The 22,502-nt window shown below is 55.4% G+C and overlaps 7 protein-coding genes across 7 annotated transcripts; 3 read left to right on the top strand and 4 right to left on the bottom strand.

Moving 5' to 3' along the window:
- Positions 1–168: 168 nt before the first annotated feature.
- On the bottom strand, positions 169–1,808 carry B0H64DRAFT_329821 (uncharacterized protein; the record flags this gene model as incomplete). Its single annotated transcript, XM_062800895.1, has 2 exons — positions 169–1,434; positions 1,527–1,808. The coding sequence occupies 2 exons, from the start codon at positions 1,806–1,808 to the stop codon at positions 169–171; spliced, it is 1,548 nt and encodes a 515-aa protein (XP_062655228.1).
- A 789-nt stretch (positions 1,809–2,597) lies between these two features.
- On the top strand, positions 2,598–4,414 carry B0H64DRAFT_329424 (cytochrome P450; the record flags this gene model as incomplete). Its single annotated transcript, XM_062800880.1, has 2 exons — positions 2,598–3,641; positions 3,707–4,414. 2 exons carry the CDS (start codon positions 2,598–2,600, stop codon positions 4,412–4,414), a joined length of 1,752 nt encoding a protein of 583 aa, XP_062655227.1.
- Positions 4,415–4,684: 270 nt separating this feature from the next.
- Positions 4,685–5,762, bottom strand: B0H64DRAFT_407862 (short chain dehydrogenase reductase). The gene is made up of 2 exons (XM_062804586.1): positions 5,538–5,762; positions 4,685–5,463 (listed from the first exon to the last, which is right to left on the bottom strand). Exons 1-2 carry the CDS (start codon positions 5,709–5,711, stop codon positions 4,816–4,818), a joined length of 822 nt encoding a protein of 273 aa, XP_062655226.1. The 5' UTR covers positions 5,712–5,762; the 3' UTR covers positions 4,685–4,815.
- Positions 5,763–6,249: 487 nt separating this feature from the next.
- On the bottom strand, positions 6,250–7,598 carry B0H64DRAFT_435496 (S-adenosyl-L-methionine-dependent methyltransferase; the record flags this gene model as incomplete). Its single annotated transcript, XM_062806141.1, has 2 exons — positions 6,250–6,729; positions 6,801–7,598. The coding sequence occupies 2 exons, from the start codon at positions 7,596–7,598 to the stop codon at positions 6,250–6,252; spliced, it is 1,278 nt and encodes a 425-aa protein (XP_062655225.1).
- Positions 7,599–8,394: 796 nt separating this feature from the next.
- Positions 8,395–16,455, top strand: B0H64DRAFT_329829 (uncharacterized protein; the record flags this gene model as incomplete). Its single annotated transcript, XM_062800897.1, has 4 exons — positions 8,395–8,449; positions 8,512–8,983; positions 9,051–9,927; positions 10,012–16,455. The coding sequence occupies 4 exons, from the start codon at positions 8,395–8,397 to the stop codon at positions 16,453–16,455; spliced, it is 7,848 nt and encodes a 2,615-aa protein (XP_062655224.1).
- A 388-nt stretch (positions 16,456–16,843) lies between these two features.
- B0H64DRAFT_407859 (S-adenosyl-L-methionine-dependent methyltransferase) lies at positions 16,844–17,989 on the bottom strand. The gene has a single exon (XM_062804585.1). The coding sequence runs from the start codon at positions 17,778–17,780 to the stop codon at positions 16,923–16,925; it is 858 nt and encodes a 285-aa protein (XP_062655223.1). The 5' UTR covers positions 17,781–17,989; the 3' UTR covers positions 16,844–16,922.
- A 216-nt stretch (positions 17,990–18,205) lies between these two features.
- Positions 18,206–19,551, top strand: B0H64DRAFT_347944 (short chain dehydrogenase reductase). The gene is made up of 4 exons (XM_062801376.1): positions 18,206–18,790; positions 18,848–18,955; positions 19,009–19,165; positions 19,223–19,551. Exons 1-4 carry the CDS (start codon positions 18,483–18,485, stop codon positions 19,415–19,417), a joined length of 768 nt encoding a protein of 255 aa, XP_062655222.1. The 5' UTR covers positions 18,206–18,482; the 3' UTR covers positions 19,418–19,551.
- The last annotated feature ends 2,951 nt before the right edge of the window (positions 19,552–22,502 follow it).

The following is a 22,502-nucleotide window of genomic DNA, read 5'->3' as shown; positions in this document are numbered from 1 at the left end:
AGCTTGCATTCGGGTGGCAGTTATAGGAAGAGGTAATCGGTGATGTTGAATAATTACCGGCAAAGCAACAAAATAGGGCTTAACTGGTGCTAATACAAAACTTGAACTTCAAAGTCTCTATCTCATCCCCAAGGCCTCAACCTGCCCAACCCCGTTACTGGTGACTACTTAATGGCCTCGCCGTCCGACGATGGGGTTGAAGTAACGGAACTTATTATCGCGGTCATATTTCGCCTTCAGGCCGCGAAGCCTTCTCAGGCGCCAGGACTCGTGACCGTACTTTTCCTCGAGAGTCTCGAAGCCGTTGGCGTAGTTGACGTAGGCATTGACGGGCCGGGTTGGCTGACCGCCGTTCCACTGATCCCGGACCTCCTTCGCCCATTCCCAGGCGGCCCTCTCCAGCGCCGGGTTGTTGGGAGGCACGACTGCGTCGAAAAGCATCAGGTGGTGGTCGGCACGGAAAGGGTACGCCGAGTCGGCCGGGTTCTGGGCGCCAACGGCCTCGGTAGAGTAACCCTCGTGAAGAATGCCACAGCCTACGGCAAGTTCGGGCTCAGTGGTGATACGTCGCTGGAATCCGTCAAAGATCTGGCGCTCGGCCGTGATGTTGTACAGCTGCAAGCCCGCTGTCGTCGTGATTCGGATGTTGCCCGGCAAGCAAATGAAGTCATCCTCGGCGGTTTGCTGAGCCTTGGCTACTAGAGTGTAGGGAATGTCACCGGATTCCTCGTAGGCGGACTCGATGGCGTCGAATCGCGCTAAGTGCTTGTTGGCCTCCGCGGCAGTTCCACGGTAGGCAAATGTCCACCAGATGATGGGCTCATCGGTCGTGATGCTGGCGTTCACCAAGAAGTTTCCGAAGTTGGTGGTCATGTTGACCGGAGTATTGCCCTTGTCGTGGAAGTCATTGAGAGCGCTGAACACGGCCTCGAGCTTGTCGCCACGCCAAAGGTAATTGTGATAGTGCCATGTGTCCGGGCCTCGTGGGAAAATGTTCAGCTCTGCGCTTGTGACGATGCCAAAGTTATGGCCCGCTCCCTTCATCCCCCATAGGAGATCGCTGTGGCTTGTTGCGTTGACTCGAATGGCTGAGCCATTCCCTAGAACGACATTGAGCTGGCGGATGTTGTCGCTGATCATTCCGTAAGGACCTTCATGGCGTCCGTGGCCGCCCCCGAGGCCGGCACCAAGCAAACCGACGCACTCGCAAGAGCCGGTCGTGGTCACGTAACCAAGGTCCCAAAGCTGCTTCGTGACCGGGCCGCCGCGGGCACCTCCTCCGAACCAGGCCGACTTCCCATCGGGCTGGATGTCAATGTTGTCGAGAGCTTCCATCCTGATCTGGATACCGTTAAAAGTCCCCAGACTGTTCGGGTTTCCATGGCCGCCGTTTATGGCCAAGAACGCGATGCTGTTCTCATTGCAGTATTTGACCTTGGGGTACACGTAGTTAGTTAAACAGAACTTCAAGATATCGCCGAATAAGGAGCAAGTTTGTGGGGTCTTTGGGCTGGGGGGGCACTTACAATGATGGAAACATCGGATTCCTCGCCGGGCACGACGACGACTTGGATCTGAGGCACAGCAAACATGTTCCATCTTGCTATGGCCTCCGGATAGCGGTCATCGCCCGGCCCGAAGATGACAATGGAGTCGGACGCCAGTTCACCAAGCTCACGCTGGACTAGAGCGCTGTCCAAGTTGTGGCGGGTCCTGGGCTGTCTTTCAAAGTATCGAGGAATGCTGGCGGCGTCCACCAAGGTGCCCAAGGCAGCCAGACTCCAGAAGAGTGACACAAGGCTCCTCATCTTGGCGTTCCTGCGAGAGACAACGTGGGAAAAACGTGGATGGCACGGGATGGCAACGTGTAAGTGAAACCTGCAGTTGCGTTGCAGCGAATAAATCAACTCACGGATGCAGTACAACTCAATATGCACTGATCTACACGCAAACATGTCATCTATTTCTACCATAGCCCCGGCATAACCGTTCTCCGTCCGCACGAGAAGCTGACAATGTGTTTCCTCCAGCTGGAGAAGCGTGAAAGCTGGGCTTGTGGAACATGCAGCTGAAAAAGCCTCGTCGCCTCGTCTCGTTGTTAGACGAGAGGTGGTGCAGAATGGAGGGTTCGCCTCACTCGAGCGTCGGCTTGGCTTCGGCCGACGACCTTTCGGCCGACCGACGCTGCCTGGTGGTCTACCACAACGCCGGCTTGGAGGATTACGATTCCGTGGCGTTGGACTGTAGCGAGGCATTGTCGGGCGCCCGGAGTCAGAAGTTCGGGAGAGGCCGTTTTCAGCCGTGCTTGGTAACAAGACTGGCTATGAGAGGACATCTCATTACTCAGGGGTCATGTCTTCTTCGGCTCGCTCTGCCGTAGCGCCAATTCCGCGGAGCAATAAACCCCCGTCGATTCATGCAAGCCACAGAATGAGAATACCAATCAATGGAATTGAGGGCGTTGCTAGGATAATTTTAGTTCTTTGACACTCACCATAAGCGTTTGACACGTTGCGCTCGTGTTTTGACTCTACGGACGGACATCTCGAAAACAGGACTCCCGTCGGCATCACCTACACCACCAAATCCAGCTCACCATGTCGTTGTCCTTTGAGCGCGTTGCCTCAGCCCTGGACGGGGACTGGATCACAAGCCCCGTTCTCGTTGCGCTGGCCGCCGTCCCCTTCGCGTTGTACTGCCTGTACCAATGGCTCCTGCCAAAGCCGATCCCAGGCATCGCGTACAACCCGGAGGCGACAAGAACCCTTTTTGGCGACGCTCCCGCCATGATCAAAGAGGTCAGCGTGACAGGCGAGTTCCGCGTGTGGTGCGCCAAGGAGATGAAGAAGATGAACTCGCCCATCTGCCAGATCTTCATCCGCCCCTTCTCCCAGCCATGGATTCTCCTGGCCGATTACCGCGAGGCCAGAGATATCCTGACGCGCCGGAAGGAGTTTGACAAGTCGTCCTTTCTGTCGGACGGTATGGCATGCATGGGGGCATTTCACGGCATTTACATGACGGGCGACAAGTTCAAGTCCAACCGCCAGCTCATCCAGGATCTCATGACCACCAGCTTTCTGGACAAACACGTTGGCCCGGCCGTTCATAACAAGGGGCTGGAGTTGATCCGGCTCTTCGAGATGAAAATGGATTTGGCAAAAGGGCGGCCGTTCAGTGTCAAGAAGGATTTTGAATATGCCTCTCTCGACGTGATGCTCGAGTTCGCCTTTGGCAAGAACTGGGTACACACGGCAATGGGCCAGCAACTGGAGCTCGTACGCAACCTGGCGCCTTCTGATGTGGAGCTCGATGCCTCGGTGGATCAACCCGTCACGTTCCCACTCGCGACCATCGTCGACTTCCTGCACTCGGTCTATGAGGCCCCTGAGATTGTCGAGAAGACCATCAACGCGCTCATGCCAAAGCTTCAGACGTGGTGGTGGTCAAAACAGTCGTGGTACACGAAGATCTTTGACGACAAGGAGCGTGCCATGAAGGAACAAATCGCCATCGGCTTGAAGAACTTCCAGGCTGGACACGTCGAGACGGGCGTGGAACACATGTTGATGCGCGAAGCAGCCAGAGCCGAGAAGGAAGGCCGGCAGCCAGAGTTTGATAGCCAAGTGTTTCGGGATGAGGTGAGGCTCTTACGTTGAACGCGTATATGCTTCTGTATCATCGTGTGCTAACGATACGTGCGCAGCTGTTCGGCGACATTGTCGGAGGCCATCACACGACCAGCGGAGCCATGATGTGGCTGACAAAATACCTCACTGACTTGCCTCACATCCAAACGAAGCTCCGCGCGGTACTTTACGACACACTTTCGGCGGCGAGGAGCGAGAACCGGTTGTTCACCTTCCAGGAGATCCGCTATGCCAAACTGCCATACCTAGACGCGGTGATCGAAGAGATGTTGCGTATCAACGCAGTGCCGGTCACACGGGAAGCCCTTTGCGACACGACGATCCTGGGGTGCCCGATCAAAAAAGGGACTCAGGTTTTCCTCATGTCCAACGGCCCGGGCTTCTTGGGGCCTTCTCTCACTGTTGACGACTCAAAACGGAGCGAAACATCGCGGGCAGCCAAACTCAACGCCGGGTGGGACGAGACGCGGGACTTGTCGCTCTTCGAGCCGGAGCGTTGGCTCGTCCGGAGAAACAAAGGCGAGGGTGTGTTGGCGGAGGATGTCGACTTTGACGCCGGGGCAGGGCCGCAACTGGTCTTTGGCTTGGGGCCGCGTGGTTGCTGGGGAAGGCGACTGGCTCACATGGAAATGAGGACCATTATGGCCATGCTGGTGTGGAACTTCCAGTTCTCGAAGTGTCCCCCACCTATTTCAAGTCACGCCGGACTTGAAGGGATTGCCCGTGTTCCGCAGCAATGTTATGTGAGGATCACCGCCATTTAATTCAGATAATGTGGCTATGGCCACAAGACTTCTTGGAGATGCTCGGAATAATAAACATTTGTTGTTCGACATTGGATCTACAGTATTTAGCGATTTGGGATCTGTGGAATGCAATAGACATCCATCTTGGTCCCTTGACTAGCCGTGGAAACCACTTAGGTAGGTAGGTACCTTGCAATAGAGACAAATAGTCGGTGTCAGAGGTAAAAGAATATGGAGCGAGCTTGGTAGGTAAGCATTGGCACAGAGGTACCTAATTGTTGTCGAAATGTTCAGAGGCGTTGTTTACCAGGAGATCGGGCTCAACAAAACATAGCCGCATACTAACGAACAAAAAGACCTTGTAATTTCCACGACCTAGGAATGGCCGGTAAGCGGCGTCTAGATATCTCATGGCCCCCTTAATCGGCCATACCCGAAGCGCTGAGCAGTTTCCGGTTACTCTCGTGCCAGATGGCTGCGCCTTGAGCGCCGAACCCGACCCCAACCTCGTCGCTGAGAGACCCATCCGGCTTTGTCTGCTCCAGAGCCGTGAAGAACTTGTCGATGTACTCGCCGAGCGGCATGGGCTGCACGGCCTTGTCCTCGCCTCCCTGGAGCGCATCCGTCTGCACCCGATGTGCCGCGTTTAACGGCGTGTCGACATACGGCGGTACGACCTCGACCACGTTCATGTTCTTGTTACCGGTGGAATCTAACTGCATCCGTAGGATCTTGGTAAAAGAGGCAATGCCTGCCTTGGATGGGCAGTATGCCGGGTAGAATGGCACCGGAAAGTACGCCAACGATGAGCTCGTGAGGAAGAGATTGGTCTTGACGCCGGACTGGGCGAGGTCGAAGAGGTGCGAGGCAAAAGCCTGAGAGATCAAGATGGGTGCAGTGAGGTTGGTCGTCAGTTCTCGGATGACCTCGGCGTCGGCGGTGGGTTGCTGGAAGATGTCGTAGTAGCTTTGTGTTCCGGCATTGATGAAGACGGTGTCGAGTTTGGGGAAAGCAGTCAGAATCCTCTTAACTTCGCTCTGCAATTTGTCGAGGTGCGTCACATCCCACTAGTTGGTAAAAGGAGTCGTGCTGTTAGTGCTTGGGACAGGACGAAGATGGGGAATTGTCCCGTTGAGCGTACCACACGGAAGCCGACTCCCGGAAGATCCCGTGCCAACTGGGTTAAGTACTCTCTATCCTCTTCGCGTCCGGTGACAATGATCTTCTTGCCCAAGCCATGGAATCGACGGGCTACAGCCTCCCCAATGCCACCCCCGGCCCCGATGATCAAAATGGTATGTATTCTAGCAGACATGGTGTTGGAAAGCTTGGATTTGAGCAAGGCCAACAAGGGTCTAGAAAATACCAATGACGGCCTGGAAGTTCGCAGTACGACAAAACGATATTAAACACGTATGGGGGGGACGGGGACGGGATTCGCCCCACCATCCTGCGCATGCCTCGACGTTGCAGTGCAGCAGCTGAGCCGATATGGTTTCCGAATTCGATACATTCCGAGTCATCGGCCGAGACGTCCTGGTCTCGGGCGGCGGCCCCCATCGACTCGGCCTGGAGGACTTTTGATATTTAAACTTTCTCTGACGAATCAAATCCGCCGGGTTGAGTCTTGGCCGTCGAGGACCCGGGTCATCATTCCTCGCAGGGGGGAGGTTGGCACATGGGTCGGAACGGAAGCATCCACAAAGGTCGCGTATGGGTGCAGGTTCTTTTGTCACCAGAGGGCATACATGGATAGGTACACAATACAACCGGAAACAGACAGCACAAGCAGAGATCGGAATGCAAATTAAGATTTGACACGGTACCAATCCTATTCTCTGACAGCACAATGCTCAAGATCTCTTCAGGTAAACCTCGAGAAGTCCAAGCGGGCCGTTGTCAAAGACATTGCGGATCTCGTATCTGCGATCCGCTTCCTTCAGCAGCGTCTCAAACTCGGCCCGCGTGCGTTGCTTGGCACCGCAGTTGACCAGCATGACCATGTCCACCTGCCGCACGACACGCTCCTGGTGGCGTGGCCAGGTGCCCGGCTCGGGGATGATGATATCGTTGATGAGCAGGGGGGTGTCTGGGCTGGATTTCAGCAGCCCGGGGACAAACGACTTGAAAATGGTGACCACGTCCTTGTCAGCCCAGTTGTGCGTGCATTGGCGGATCAAGAAAGCCGCAGCGTTTTCGACCGGCTGGGGGTCGAAGAAGCTGTGTTGAGAATACTTGACGCGGCCCCGAAGTTCACCAGCAAGCGAGCTTTTGCCCTCGTCAAGCATGTCGGCGTTCGAGTCTTGCACAATGAAGTTCAGGTTCGGATACATCTGGTATTGTTGTGATTAGGGACGACTGAGACGGTTGTTCGCCTGCCCACTGGGCTTGGGGCTCGGCTTACCTGGGCCAGACTCTTGGAAATGTGACCGTTGCCGCCACCGCAGTCGACGACAGTACCCTTGAGCTCAGACCAGTTGAAACCATCTTGAAGCAGGAAATCGAGATGGCGGTCCATCTGTCTCAGACCGGCCATGGCTTTCGCGAACCGGCGGGCTTTATCGGGGTTGTTCTTGTAGAACTCAAAGATCCCAACGCCATGACGCGTGACGAAAGGGTTGAGATTTTGGTGCGCCTCGTAGGGGTGCGCCTTGAAAGTGATGTTGCAATCGGCAGCCGCCTTCAGCATCTCATCGAGCGAGTAGTGCACCACACTCCGCAGCTCCTCGTCCTGCTGCATCAAAAGAGAGGCGGAGCTGTGGGAGATGACTCGAGGACGATGTTCATCGAAGATGCGGTACGTCATGAGCTGGCGAACAACACGACCGGTGCGATCAACGTCAAGCCCGGCCTTCTTGGCCAAGTCGTCGAGAGGGATTTCTCCATGAGCCGGCACCAACTGGAAAAATTTGAAGTCAAGCGCGACCTGAAGGGCGCCGAGGTCATAGCCGGTGCAACAAAACTCCCGCAGCCACTTCCGGGGGCCGTCGATGAGACGTTGGAGATCTTCCAAATTGGTCTTGAGAGCAGCGTGAATAGTGCGATATTCCGGAGTGTTGGGTGGATCCTGGGAGTCAAGAGCGAAGCTGGGAGCGTCGAGGTTGTTGGCCTGGATGTATGTCGTCATATTCTGGGTGAGCTCGAGAATGTTCTGAGCCAGACCCAAGAGGGACGCGGTAGAGTGGGCTTGCCCGTTGGCCATGGTAACTGTAAGTGACTGAAGTCGTGTGGAGATAGTTTGGTAACGTGTGAGGATCTAGCGCGGTACTGTATCTATGATGTCTTGGTTCGAAGGGACGACGAGGAGACGACAAGATAAACTACAAGTACACGGAACCCTCTGAGCCGGATGTACTTGAGCCCGGCGCTGACATTGCAATGCTATCAATGCGGACCGTCCAATCACGACCCGCATTTCGAACGGCCCGGTGCCTTCAACGGCATCGGGCAGAGATATCGGCATGGACATCGTCATACCGGTAGACAATTGACGGCGATTGACCCGGTTGGCGTGTCGGGCATGGTCCCATCGGGGGAGTCCTATCGGGGCGAGTTCGTCAGGGTGGTGTCCTCAACATGGGCATTTCAACACGGTGGCGTAAGCAAGGGGTGTCGGCCGATGGCCTCGGCCCCCTTTCTGCCGGTTCGCGCCGTCGCGGCCGATATCTGGCATATCCGAAGAGGTAATGCATGCAGCATGGTCTTGGCATAGCACAACCGACGTGCCTGTGCATTCTACTATCTCGGTTTGTAAGCGCTAGCGAATAGCTTAGGAGTTGGGACTAGGTGTATCAGGCATGGATAGTGTGTAGTGGGCATGTTAGGGAGACGTGAAATGACATATTACCAGCTGCCCGTGTTGATCGGCACACATGAAGTGCCTGCCTCGATAACTGTTGCCGTGGCATCGCAAGCACTGAGAACGTGATAATACCTACCTACCCACTCAAACAACGATTCAACATTGTTTTGATCCAGTGAAGCAACCCGAGTCCGCCATGGCTTCAACCTCACCGACTGGCCAGCATGAGCCCGTGGCCATTGTGGGCATGGGTATGTCTCCCGATCCCAACCTCCAGCAGCACAGAGGTTTGATAGTTGACATCCTTGAACAGCTTGCCGTTGGCCCGGTGGTTCTCACGATGCTACAACATTCTGGGAGTTTCTTCGTAATAAGGTAGACGGCTGGAAGGAGTTTGATGAGCCTCGCTTCTCCTCCCAAGGCTTTCATCATGCCAATCCCGATCGCCCAGGAGGCTTCGCAATGAAGGGTGCATTCCTTGCTGAGCAGGACGCCCGCCTGTTTGACCATGCCTTTTTTGGTATGACGCAGCTTGAGGTGGAAACGATGGATCCCTCGCAGCGGAAGTTGCTCGAGGTGGCATACGAGGCGATAGAAAATGCTGGGGAGACATGGGAGAGTGTCTCGGGGTCTCGGACCGGCGTCTTCGTCGGCAACTTCTGCCTGGATCACTGGATGATACAGTCCCGCGACTGGGACAACCCGAGACCCTATGCCTTTGTGGGCGCCGGTACCAGCATTCTGGCAAATCGTATCAGCTACATATTCAATCTTCAAGGGCCAAGGTACGTCGGGCACACTGCGTCACTACAAGGATGGAGCGAGCCTGCTGATCAGTTAAACCTCGAATAGCCTGACGGTTGACACGGCCTGCTCATCTTCCATGTACGCCCTGCATCTGGCAGTCAACGCAATCCGCGCCGGTGACTGTGACTCCGCCATTGTTGCATCAGCAAACTGGGTCGCGGACCCCGGCGTCCAGATTGCGCTCGACAAGCTCGGCGCGCTGTCTGCTTCGTCCAGATGTCACACCTTCGATGCCAGAGCCGAAGGTTATGCGCGAGGAGAGGGATACGGTGCCATTTACTTAAAGCGGCCATCACTGGCCATCGACGACCAGTCACCGATCCGGGCGATGATAAGGGGTACTGCCATCAACTCCAATGGCCGGACCGGTGGAATAACACGCCCGAGTGCCAGCGGCCAAGAAGCCGTCATCCGCGAAGCGTATCGGCATGCTGGCAATCTCCCTTTCAACGACACGAGCTACTTTGAGTGCCACGGTACCGGCACGTATGTTGGAGATCCAATCGAGGTGGCCGCTGTGGGTAGAGTATTCGGCTCAGTCAGAGCTGCCGATGACCCGTTGCTTGTCGGCTCCGTCAAGAGTAATGTCGGCCATGGAGAAGGTGCCAGCGCCCTGGCATCCATAATGAAGGTGGTCCTCGCCCTTGAGAAAGGCGCAATTCCCCCCATCTTCGATCTCAGGACAAAAAACCCAAACATCGACTTCGACGCCGCCAAGGTCCAACCGGTGACAGAGCTCACCCCTTGGCCAGAGAACCGATTACAACGAGCCAGCATAAATTCTTTCGGCTACGGCGGAGCCAATGCCCACTGTATCATCGACCATGTCAACAACGTTCTACCGGACTACGTAGCCCCCGGGGTCTTCAAGAGCACGGCCAAGGGTGCAACCAACAGCACGAGCAACGGTGCCACTAACGGCGTCACCAACGGGAACGGAAACGGCATCCACAATGGCACTAGCACAACAAATGGACAAGGCAACGGCACCACCCATGGTGACCAGAACGGACAGCCGTCAGGTCAGCACCACCCAATCGTCAAGAGCCCCCGCTTGAATGCCACCCCCGGCGCAGCGACCCGTCAACTAGTCCTTCTGCCCCTGTCAGCCCACAATAAACAGTCCCTCAAACTCAACGTCGAGGCACTGTCCACGGTGCTCCCCAAGGCGTCTCTGGCAGACATCGCGTACACGCTCGGGGCCAGGCGCTCGAGACTTGCCCAGCGAGCTTTCTGCATTGTCGACAAGGATGACGTCGTCTCGAGTCTTCTAGCTGTCGCCGAGAGCCAACCTGTACGAGCACCCCTGAATACTTCCAACCTCGGATTCATCTTCACCGGCCAGGGAGCGCAGTGGCACGGTATGGGGGCCGAGCTGTTCGAGTACCGTGTATTCCGCACCACAATCGACTTCCTAGACTTCGTGCTCGGCACACTCCCGAATGCCCCTTCTTGGTCTCTGCGCAGCATTCTCTCCGGCAGCGGCGATCCGGCGTTGACGCAGACGGCTGAAGTCTCCCAAGCTGCGTGCACGGCCGTGCAGATCGGTCTTGTTGATCTCCTGGCTTCATGGTCCGTCCGCCCCTCGGGCGTTGCTGGGCATTCGTCAGGTGAAATGGCAGCGGCATACGCGGCTGGCCGCATCACAGCTGCAGAAGCTATCACAGCCGCTTACCTGCGTGGCCAAGCGGTGTCCAAGAACGAGAAAACCGGCGCCATGTTGGCCGTCGGCTTAGGATACCAAGAGGCATCCAAGTACCTGGACGGCCGAGAGGAAGAAGTAAAGGTGGCCGCTATCAACTCTCCCGGAAGCGTCACCCTGTCGGGAGAGGAGAGCGCCATCGACGAGATCTCAGCGCTCATGACAACGGACAGCATCTTCAACAGGAAGCTGAAAACCGGGGGTAATGCGTACCATTCCCATCACATGAGACCCATTGGACGCCAATACGTCGACATGCTCAACCAGGGAATCGATCACATCCGAGAGCTCGGGCTCGCATCTGCCGATCAGCGGTACCCGGAGACTTTGTGGGTTTCGTCAGTCACACCCATCAAGAACACCGCCAATATCAACGACATGGCGGCATACTGGAGAGCCAACCTCGAGTCTCCAGTGCGCTTTTCCCAAGCCGTCGAAGGCCTCGTAGCCACCGCAGATGTGCCGATTCACGCCCTCGTGGAGATCGGGCCTCACCCGGCACTCAAGAGCGTTCTTGACCAGATCTTGAAGGCGAGCGGCGTGACCGTGGGGTATGCTTCGACACTGAAGCGGCAGGAAGATGCCCGGGTGTCTGTGTTGCAACTTGCCGGGACCTTGTTTACGCTGAACGCCCCCATTGACCTCGCCGCTGTGAATGCAGTTGACGACGCGAACGGGACTGGTCTGCAGCATGGCAGCACTTGCCCCGAACTGCCACCCTACCAGTACACATATGGGGGTCTAAACTATCACGAGAGCCGGGCCAGTAAGGAGTATCGATACCGGTCGGTCCTCCGACACGATCTCCTGGGCTCCAAGGTGGTGGGCACCGCAAAGCTACGACCTCAGTGGCGCAACATCCTCCGCATGAAGGACGTCCCGTGGTTGGCCGACCATCGTCTCGTGCCCGATGCAGTCCTTCCCGGTGCGGCATACATAACGATGGCGGTGGAGGCCGCATCGCGGATCTACAACGAGTTCCCCGAGCCGCTGAACATCGAAGGCTTCTCCCTCCGCGATGTGGCAATTAACAGGAGCTTGACAATCCCGGAGGACGATTACGGTGTTGAGGTTTTGACGAGCGTGGAACTCGTTGAGGCCACGGCCCAGTCACCGGCATGGGCGACATTCTCCATCAGCTCGGTACGGCACAACAACGACGAATGGACCGAGCATTGCACCGGCCGCGTCAAGGTCGAGATTAGCCATACCGACGGTGAGCGTGGAGAACAACAGAAGCAGGCCGTCCTCCCCGCTGCCTCACGCGCTGTCGATGCCCGTGCCTGGTGCAAGAAGTTCTTGGAGGTTGGATTGGGCTACGGCCCGGCCTTCCAACCCTTGTCCGACATCCGTGCCGATGCAGCGTCAAACCTGGCCGTAGCAACAGTCAACCTGCACACGACATCACTCAAAGAGGGCGAGTCGCACTACCCTTTGCATCCGGCCTCGCTGGACGGCATGATTCAACTGGGGTTGGTTGCGTGCCACGGAGGCCGTCCCAGCGAGGCCACCACGGCCTTTGTGCCTGTCCAGCTTTCTCGCCTGTACCTCGCCAATAACATCGACGATGTGGCTGCAGATGCATGCACTGGCGTTGCCCGCGGAGAAAGACGTGGTGTCCGTGGCGCTAGGCTCGACTTTCAGTTACTCGGACCCGCCGGGGAGGTCCTGCTCCAAGCCGACTCCCTCCGCTGCATCAGCTACTCGAGTGCAGCCAAGTCCATCGACAGGACTTTCAGCAGCCCATTCACACGTCTTGTTTGGAAGCCGGATATCCGCTCGTTAAGCAACCACCAGGCTCGCCAGATGTATCCGCCTCCCAAGGCAAACGTGGACAAGTCTCCGTCCTGGGGAGTCACGAATAAGCTGGCACACTTCGTGGTTCTCAGCGTGTACGAGCGTTTCGGGAAGCTGGAAGACCAACCCAAACCTTCGGGCGATGTCGGCCACTTCTTCGACTGGATCAAGAGGAAGGGCCAAAACGATCATTCCGAGCTGATGAAGGAGGCGAGAGAGCTGGCTGCCAAGGGCCTCCTTCTCCAAAAGATTGACGAGTTGGCCCGCCAGGCCCCTGACGTGGAGGAGGTTAAGATTTCGAAGCTGCTCCACGACAACATGGACGACATTCTGTACGAGCGCAGAACTGGGATGGACGTCATCATCGGCGAGGGCCTGCTCACGCCTTTGTACCAATCCGGTCTGTTAATGACGGGCATCTACCCGCAGCTGCACCATGTGCTGTCTGGCCTTTCCCACGCAAACCCCAACCTCCGCGTTCTCGAAATCGGAGGCGGCACCGGCGGCGCTACCCGCATTGCGATGAAGGCCTTCAACGGCCCTAATGGCATCAAGGCCTACCGGGACTACACCTTTACCGATATCTCGGCCGGGTTCCTGTCTGGAGCCCGTGAATCCATGGCTGGCTTCCGCGATATGAACTTTTCCGTTTTCGACATCGAGGGGGATCCTGTTGACCAGGGGTACGTCGAGGAGACCTACGATCTCATCATCGCATGCCAGGTCCTCCATGCCACATCGAACATGCATAGAACGCTCAGAAACTGTCGACGACTTCTCAAACCTGGAGGCAATATCGTCTTGGTGGAGACCAACCAGAACTTCATCGTACCTGGTGTCGTGGTGGGCACGTTCACCGGGTACTGGGCCGGCATCCCGGATGGTCGTGTTGATGCCCCTTTCCAAAGCTTGCCCGCCTGGGATCGCTCACTCCGGGATGTCGGCTTCTCGGGCCTGGACGTGGTGCTGGATGACTTTCCGGAGCCGCATAATACGACCTCGGTGATCATCTCCACGGCTACGCGACCCGAGGTGACAGGCTCAACCGCATCATCAGCCGCCGTCCATGTGCTCTACAGCGGCAGAACGGCTCCGGCCTTGGTCAACCACATCTCCAACGAGCTGGGTCGGCGAGGGGTGGCTGCCAAAGCAAACCCATTGAGCAACGCCTCAGAGGAAGTTGCTCCGGGAGCGCGCGTGGTTGCGTTGTTTGATGACAATCATCTTTTGACCAACGGTAACGAGGACGAGTTGAAGACCTTCCAACACCTAGCACGGAATGCCGCTACTTTCGTTGCTCTTACCAGCTGCGGTTCGGTCAAAGGCGGCAACCCAGACGGCGCCCTAATCCCTGGCCTTCTACGTGTCATCCAGAACGAGAACCCTGCTACGCAATACTTGTCGATCGACATCGACGCCGATAGCTTTGCTGTACCGGAGAATGAAGGCAAAGATTTCGCTCGCTGCGTCGTCGACCAGGAGACCGAGCTGAACCGGGCCAACCCAGGGGGCTACCACGACCCCGAGGGGAACCCGGCCGATCGCGAGTTCAGCTGGCACGGTGGTTGCCTGCAGGTCAGTCGTCATGTACCCGATGCAGGCTTCCACTCGCAGCGCGGGGTGGATAGCCGAAACAGAAAACCGGAGCTGCTACCGCTCGGCAGTCAGGGTGCGGTGCGAGCCACCTTTGAGACACCCGGTGTGGTCAACTCGTTGTGCTTTACGCGCTATGAGGAGCTCCTACAGCCGCTGCCGGCGAACTTTGTGGACGTTGCCGTTGCGGCCGTTGGCCTAAACGCGCATGACTTGGACCACTGGGCCGGCCGCGTCGATGGCGATAGCCTGTCCTCTGAATTCTCAGGCGTTGTCTCCGCGGTGGGTGCTACCGTGGACGGCATCAAGGTCGGCGACCGCGTATATGGCCTCGGTAAAGGCTCCTTCAGCAATTACACACGCGTACCAGCCGCGTTCGTGTGCAAGCTCCAGCCGACTGACGACATGGTCGAGATGGCTTCCATGCCAATGACATACGCGACGGCGGTATATGTGTTTGATCACGTTTTACGCCTCAGAAAGGGACAGGCGGTCTTGATCCAGGCCGGCGCAAAAGATGTTGGCCTGGCATCCATCAATCTTGCAAAGGCAAAAGGAGCTCATGTTTTCGCCACGGCCCAAACCGCAGAAGAGGCCAGCTTCCTGATCGACAAATTGGCCCTGCCAGCGTCACATGTCATCACCGCAGCTAACCTGACGTCCCTTCAACGTGCCGCGCAACTCACAAACAAGGGGACGTTTGATATCATTGTCAACACTGCTCCCGGCGAACTATCGGACTCCTTCCGGCAACTGTTGGCGCCTCTAGGCCAACTTGTTGACGTTGGCCGGCGCGATACACAGTCCGCTCCAGCGATTGGGAGTTTGGAAAGGCTCCCGCACAACGCTTCTTACTCCTCGGTCGATCCCATGGTTGTTCTCGACGCTGACCCGACGCTGGGTGCGGAGCTGATGCAGACCGTCGACAGCTACCGCCGCCAAGGTCTTGTTGGACCGATCCAGCGAACTACGGCCGTTGATATTGCCGAACTATCGGCTGCGGCGGTTGGCACTCTCTCCGACGTGGCCGGGAAGCTTATCGTGAGCTTCCAGAACCCCGAGAGCGTCGTCAGGATGATTCCATCGGCACCCGCAGCCCGCTTCGACCCTGGATCGTGCTACGTCGTCGTCGGAGCCCTGGGTGGCTTGGGGCAGTCCTTAATGCGATGGATGGGTGATAGGGGTGCGACTAATATCGCGCTTCTTTCTCGACGTGATGTTTCCACCGTTTCTGGCGCCAGCGAGCTGGTTGAATCTCTAGCCAGGCGCGGTATCCAGGTCGACTCCTTTGTCTGCGACATCAGCAAGAAGGACCAAGTCACTCGCGTCATCCAGGAGGTCTCTTCGACACGTCCCATCAAAGGCGTTGTGCACGCCGCTGTTTCCTACCTAGACCTGACGTTCGACAAGATCACCTCAGAGAGGTGGAACGAGGGTCTGTCAGCTAAGGTGGAGGGAACCAAGAATCTCCACGAGGCGACGCTGTCCATGCCCCTCGACTTCTTCGTCATGACCACCTCCACCTTGTCGGTTTATGCATTTGCCACACAAGGCGCATACACAGCGGCCAATAACTTCCAGGATGCCTTCGCGCGGTACCGTCGACAGCAGGGCCTGCCGGCATCGACGGCCTCGTTCAGTTTGATCCGGGAGGTCACCACAGTCGGCACAAACGACCTCACCGTCGACCTCTTTGAGCGTAACAAGACGGTGACGATTGGCGAGTCTCAGTTCCTGGCCTTGTTCGAGCCGGCCTTCCTGAACAACAGGACGGTGGAGGAAAATGCTGATTCCGAAGCGCAATGGTCCGGACACCATGACGACCCGCTGTCCGCCGCAAATCTCCATACCTACCTGGACCCCACGGGCATGATGGCTAGAAAGCGTGAAGAGCTCGCAAACGACATGCCCTCGTCGGGCACTGCACCACGCTGGTACAGCGACGCGCGGGTGTCTCTGATGATGCGTGCCTTCTTGGACGCGCAACGTCAGTCCGCCGAACTAGAAGGTTCGGCGGCTGATGAAGGAGGATTCAAGAACACTGCCGCCTCCCTTCGCAAGGAGTTTGAGGCTGCTGTTCGCGAGGGAGCCGCTGGGCGAGCATCCACACTCTCAATCGTGGAGTCGGCCATCACCAACGCGGTGCCTGAGATGTTGTTTGTCGATGTGGAGAGCATCGACCCGGCGAAGTCCGTGGCGGACCTTGGTGTGGATAGTCTCATCGCCGCTGAGCTGCGGAATTGGTTCCTTCAGGCGCTTGGAACCAACATCAGCATGTTGGACCTCCTTGATCCGAGTGTGAGTATCAGTACACGGGCTGCCAGTATCACCGATGCGGCTCTGGGTGCAGCAGTGTAAGGGGCACCAGAATGGTTTTATGGCTCTTTAACTTTGTTTGCACTCTCTTTTCTTCCACTTTTTTCCTTGGGCTTTTCCTACTGCAGGATATCGAGAATACGAAGTATGTAAAACATGAATGTTATGAAATTATTAAAATAGAAACAGCGAAACAGCAGGGTATGTGAAAGTCCCCATGATCCCGGGTCCCGTTGCATGGATGTATTCTCTTGTAGCGCATATTATCCTAGTTATTAGACCACTCTACCTGAGAACCGAAAGTAACTGAGACCTTTAAGTCGGGATTAACACGCCCCTGTGTGTCTATTCATAATGTCTTGCATGCAGGCCCGAGTTGTCAAATCTTAATAAAACAAACATCACCATCTCTTTAATACACCGGCGTCGAGGCATCAGGTTTATTTGCGACAGTTTATCTGCGAACAATTACACTACCCCCTAAACGCAACCTCTCCATGACCACCAAGTCACAGCGGCTTCTGTGCAACGCATACAACTCTTGGGACGCAGAGGGCAGCTCCGGCCACTGACTCATTATACGCGTCTTCGACGATGCGAAAGTACTTGGAACCTGCCTCCGTCTTTCCAAGCTTCACCAAGCCCTCGGCAAATTCCTCCGCAGTGAGGAGATGCTGCTCATTAAACGCTCTCGCCAGCTCCAGAGGATCTTCGATGAAGTCAGCCCTGGCGTCCTGGAAGCCCTCCTCGGCAAGGAACTCAGGCAGTCGGACAGTCCAGTCATGCCTGCCATCCGCCCATGACCAATCCCGGAGCTGATCCAGGGCGGGTGTTTGCCGTTTCGGATCCAGCTTCTTCACCGTCATGTGCACCGTGTCGAGCTCGTCCCACTGCAGGTATCCGCCAGGCTTCAAGAGCTTGCGAAGGTTCCGGATGATGGCACGGGGGTTCTTGGACTCGACGACCAGAACAAGGAGTCTCGTGTGGACAAGGTCGTACTTGCCGACAAGATCATCCGGGATGTCGTCAAATATGTTCCAGTGCCGCATCTGGACGTTGGGTGGCAGCCATTTCTGAGGAGGGGACTGAAGTAGATTGTAATCCAGACCGTCCAGTTGTGCTTCCGGCAGCTGCCGCGCGGTGTCGATGAGCCAGATGCCGGTTCCAGCTGCCACGTCGGCGATGACGGCGGTTTTGGGCAGCGCGGCGGAGATAGAAGGGTGGATGTTGAACTTCAGCGCATCTTTCCAGAGGTAGAACTGGAGATTGAGACGGCTGGCGGCAGCGTGACTGCGGTCCCGGGCCAAAATGTACCCATGACCGTTGGTCAAGCTCCAGTCACTGGCTGTGGCGGGTTCTGCCCCCATTGTTTGAGGTTTTGAGCGGTATTCTCGAATCCCCCGGCGGAAAAGGACGAGGTAGTCTCAACTTGGGTGGGGCATTGCAAGGCAAGCGTCAATTTCTTCGTCACAGGTTTGTTTGCTATCTACTTATGACAAGTGGTTGGTTGTTGTTTGGTTGAGCTGCATCGTCATGTTTCCAGGATGCATGAAGTTCGAGTCCCATTCCCGACAAGTACCCTTGTGCCAATCGGCCGATATACTGAAACCAAGGCACGTGCCCAAAGTTCCCTCTTCATTTATCGGGCATCCTATCGGGCGTCGGCTGTGGCTTGGAAGAGCCCCCCTCGCTTCGAGCCCGACCCGTCCAATGACAACTCAACTTGGCCGTTGGACTCGGGCCGTGTGAACGTCCATGCTCTTGCACGTCTCTCTCTGCAACCTTTGTGCCAACCGACCGCCCGAGGTTGACCAATCACACAAGCTTATAAATCGTGGACAGTCTTGATCAATTTGTTGTGTGGGTCGACTATGGCCGTTGGTAGGTTGCCTGGCTTACAAATTCGAAAGGACTGAGCGTGGTGCAAACAAACAGCAAGAACCAAGAACTTAGTATAGGTGTATAATAAAGGAACGGATTTGAAGATATCGACTCTCTCCAACACCCTTCAATGACCAAGCAAACACAGCACATCACACCATCATCCACATTCACACATTAAACTTACAATGACTTCAGTCCTCATCACTGGCGCTTCTCGGGGCTTCGGGCTTGCCCTGGCTCGTGAGCTTGCTTCTCGTCCAGCCTCCAGCATTGGCAAGATCTTTGCGACAGCACGCGGTGATTCCGCTGCCTTAAACGAGCTCGCCCAGAAGCTCCCTGACCGGGTTGTCCTCGTTCAGCTTGATGTTACCAACCAAGACTCCATCAAGAAAGCAGCAGCCGAAGTCCAAACGAAGCTCGGCGGCAAGGGGCTGGACGTTCTGATCAACAATGCCGGAGTGTGCCAATATGTGTCTGGGGGCGTCCCGACAATGTGAGCTTCCCACCTCGCAAGATGACTTGATATCGACCGTTTCTAAACTCATCTTAGGGATAACCTCGAGGAGAGCTTCACCATCAATGTCCTCGGCGTTCATTGGGTCACCCGTGAGTTCCTGCCACTACTAAAGAAGGGCAGCCTCAAGAAGGTTGCCAACATGTAAGCCGAGACGCCCCCTACATTGCCCGTTTCGAGCGCTAACAGTGGCCAAGCTCAACCACCATGGGCTCCATTACCCTGGCTGGAGCGGCGGCCGCCCTCCCGGCGCCCGCCTACAAGATCTCGAAGGCGGCTATGAACGCGCTTACCGTTCAGTACGCTCTTGAGTTCGAAAAGGAAGGCTTTTCCTTCATCGCCCTCTGCCCCGGCGTATGTCCTCCCCCTTTCCCCCTTCAACGAGATTCATTGCTGACGCCAGGTGTTTAGTGGTTGAAAACCGATCTGGGAGGCGGCGACATGGCCGACTTGACTGCCGAGGAGGGGGCCAAGGCTTCATTGGACATTCTCTTCAAAGAGGGCCAGGTGTACAACGGTCAGCTTCCAAAGGTTTTTGTAAAGGGCTGGGAGCATCCCCAGGAGGGACGGTGGAACGTTTATGACGGGACCAACGCTCCGTGGTAGTCTGTGTCTCTACACCTCGAGCCTCCCATTGTCCACGGACCACAGGCCACAGCTGTACCGAGATTATGCTCGTGCGAAATAAAAAAAGGTTTCTCAACACAACGTAGTACCAAGTATCGGCTGTTTTCTTCCCTGCCCTCAAGTTAACCTCGGTTGCATCGCAAACCTGTCTGACCGGGCATACATGTAACAAGCGAGAGGAATGTAATCCTTGACGCATCCGAACCGCTGTGGGCTAACTTTACACCGTTATCAACGGTCTTACCAGGTACCTACTTCACTTTGTTAGACCCCATAGGTAGTTTGACGCGCGTCCTCATTTGTAACAAGGAACCTCAACAACAACGCCACCGACACCACCACTGCAACAAAGCAAGGTCGAAGCTGAAAGTCTCCAGTTTTACACGCGCGAGCACTGTGGCTCGGAGACCCACAATCACGACACCTTGGTGCTCGGCGCATCTGATTCCCTTGGCCATGTCCAGCGCTGTTCATACCCCCCCCGTGCTGAGCCTGCGTGCTCTTCTCCCTGCTGCCATGGCCTGAGTATCTGTGAAAGCTCCACACCGGTTCCCTTCCTCTCGCTCTCGCCTCTCTACCTCCCGCGAAACCCGGCTCTATTCAGCAGACAGGGACGTAATGTCAAGACACATATTGCAAGTATCCCACAGCTCGTAAAACTGGCAAATTAGTCATAAACTAGTGCCCGTTGTTGAAACGCTGATTTCCATGTCTTGCGGAAGCCTTAGTAACCTGGAAGTTATATGGGGTCCGTAACGGGTCTCGACGATTATTTGGTCGCACTGGAGTGCAAGTGCCGACCTATACAATTAGCGAGGTGGCTCGCTAACGAACCTGTCGACTGAAACCTTAAGGTTGGATGGGGTGTGAGAGATGTGCCGGCATCTAAAGGACAAGGGTGGAGTTCTTGCAGTAACTGATCACCGGCTAGAGCTCTACGATTGTCGTGTCCGGCGAGAAGTAGAAGTCGGTATTTGGCCACGGAGTATTGCCGGACGGATCAAACATCTCTTCCATTCATCGTAAACGGTGTTAGTTATCGGTCTCAGGTTTGCCAACCTGGGTTCGCCTGCTGAATGAACTGCGACTTCTGCAAGACACACCCGACGTAAAGAAGCTTCGGTGACCCTTGGCTATGAACATTACGTTGACTACTAAGGTACCACATCGCCAAAGCACCTGAGGTACCTATTACTGACGGTCTACCTTTCTAGTGCAAAATATCCAAAAACACACCACACCTACCAAGGTTGGAAGCAATTGGGTACCTAGGTAAGCCCGAAAAGGAAACGGGGGGGCCAAAGATTCACCCTCTAATCTCAAAATATACATTGGTGCTTTACCCAGCTAGTATGGTATTAGTTCCTCATCCTTCTATCGAAATTGTCACCTAAAGGATGACGATGCCGGTATTATCTCGTCATTCGTCTTCGTAGCCTTGAAGACAAGCTGCGCAGAAATAGAAAAGACCGAGCTAACTAAGACGCAAACTCGCCGGTGAACGGCCTAGTTGAGTTAGGGGTGCTAATGTGCTAATGCCGTGTACATAATAAGCCTGCACGGCCAGGCGGTCCGGCTTTCGGGAAGAAGGGAGAAGCCGTGATCGATTTTCGTTGTGTTGCAGTCATCGTGGGGTGCACTAAGAAGCCCGAGCCTGTGCGACACGTGTCCGTGGAGGACAGATTAATGTTTGGCAGACTCTGTTGGAAATCCAACAGCCAGAGTAACAGTACTTCTAAACAGGGGTCTAAATGTAGTGCGACAGAGGTCACTGTACAGAGGGCATCCGAATCAACCGTAATCGTATTGTCTGAAGAACTTGTATGTATCTAGAACAAACGGAGGGCCTCCTGCACCCCCTGAAAACTCTGTACCCGGGCGTCAATTGTAGGCCCGGTAACCTCTATGTTGTTGACCCGCCGTACCGTAACCTCCAGCCACTATCCACCACACGTTTTATACAACATACCCCCCCAGATACGGGTATATTACAGCCGTATCTAAACCTTTAGCGATGTAGCTATTGTAAACCCTTTAGCGGTCAGTCTGATACCCGGGGCCTTTGCTAGCCCCCGGTAAAGCTGGGGTCTCCTTTCCTTTACTAGCCCCCGGTGAACGGGTTGCCGAGAAGGTTTGCCGGCCCCCGGTGAAGCTGGGGTCTCCTTTCCTTAAGGAGTAGCGATAGAAGCTACCCCTTTACGTTTACCCGGAACTTTCTCCGAGGAAGCTTCCGACTCCCTACCGCTCCGTTGCGGTAGATCTTAATAAAGGTAGTGTTGTTCCCGGCCTTCGGCTCTAACGGTACCGCCAGTTCTCGAAGGTGTCGGCGGAGACCCTACTATAGCGGTAGGTTCGGCTAAACCCCCTCTACTATAGTGGTAGATTCGGCTAAACCCCCCCCCTGCTATAGTAGTAGATTTGGCTAGACCCCCTGCTGTTATAGCGATAGGTTCGGCTGGACCCCCCGGCTGTAGTAGTAGGTTCGGCCTTGTAACTACTGTTAGCAGCTAGCTATCCTCAGCGGCTAGCTGCTGTAGGTAGTTAACCCTCCTAGCTAGTTCGGTTAACTAGTCGGCTATAGAGGTTAACTAGACCTAGCTAGTCTTAAAAACGCTTAAAGGCTTTGTTACTAAGGGCCTTTGTTAAACTATCGGCAATTATCTCTGTGCTCTTAACGTATATAACGCTGATCTTCTATTGTTGATACTCCTAGTAGATCTAGTAGTTGTAGATATTGATATAATGTAAGTTAGTTTTAAGAGCGGCTGTCTCTATAGTAACTAGACGGATCGTTTACTTATTATTGTACTGAATTATAATATAATCGTCCTTTAGAACAACCCCTAGTTCGTTTAATAGTCTGCTTATAAAGAGGGCCTCTTTTATTGCTTATAAGAGGGTAAGAAGTTCGGCTTCGGTTATTAATGTAGTTACTGTATCCTACTTGCTAGCGTACTATCCGATTAGCCCGCCGAACAGCTTTATAGTATATCCTTAACTACTTTTACAATCGAGGGTATTGTTAGTAAATAATATATTGCTAGTAGTAGTATAGATATCCTTT

This window comes from Chaetomium fimeti (genome assembly GCF_033439085.1).
Source record: "Chaetomium fimeti strain CBS 168.71 chromosome Unknown B0H64scaffold_8, whole genome shotgun sequence".
In the NCBI taxonomy this organism is placed as follows: Eukaryota; Fungi; Ascomycota; class Sordariomycetes; order Sordariales; family Chaetomiaceae; genus Chaetomium; species Chaetomium fimeti.
The sequence above is the reverse complement of the archived record's forward strand: the minus strand, read 5'-3'. Positions and strand labels throughout refer to the sequence as shown.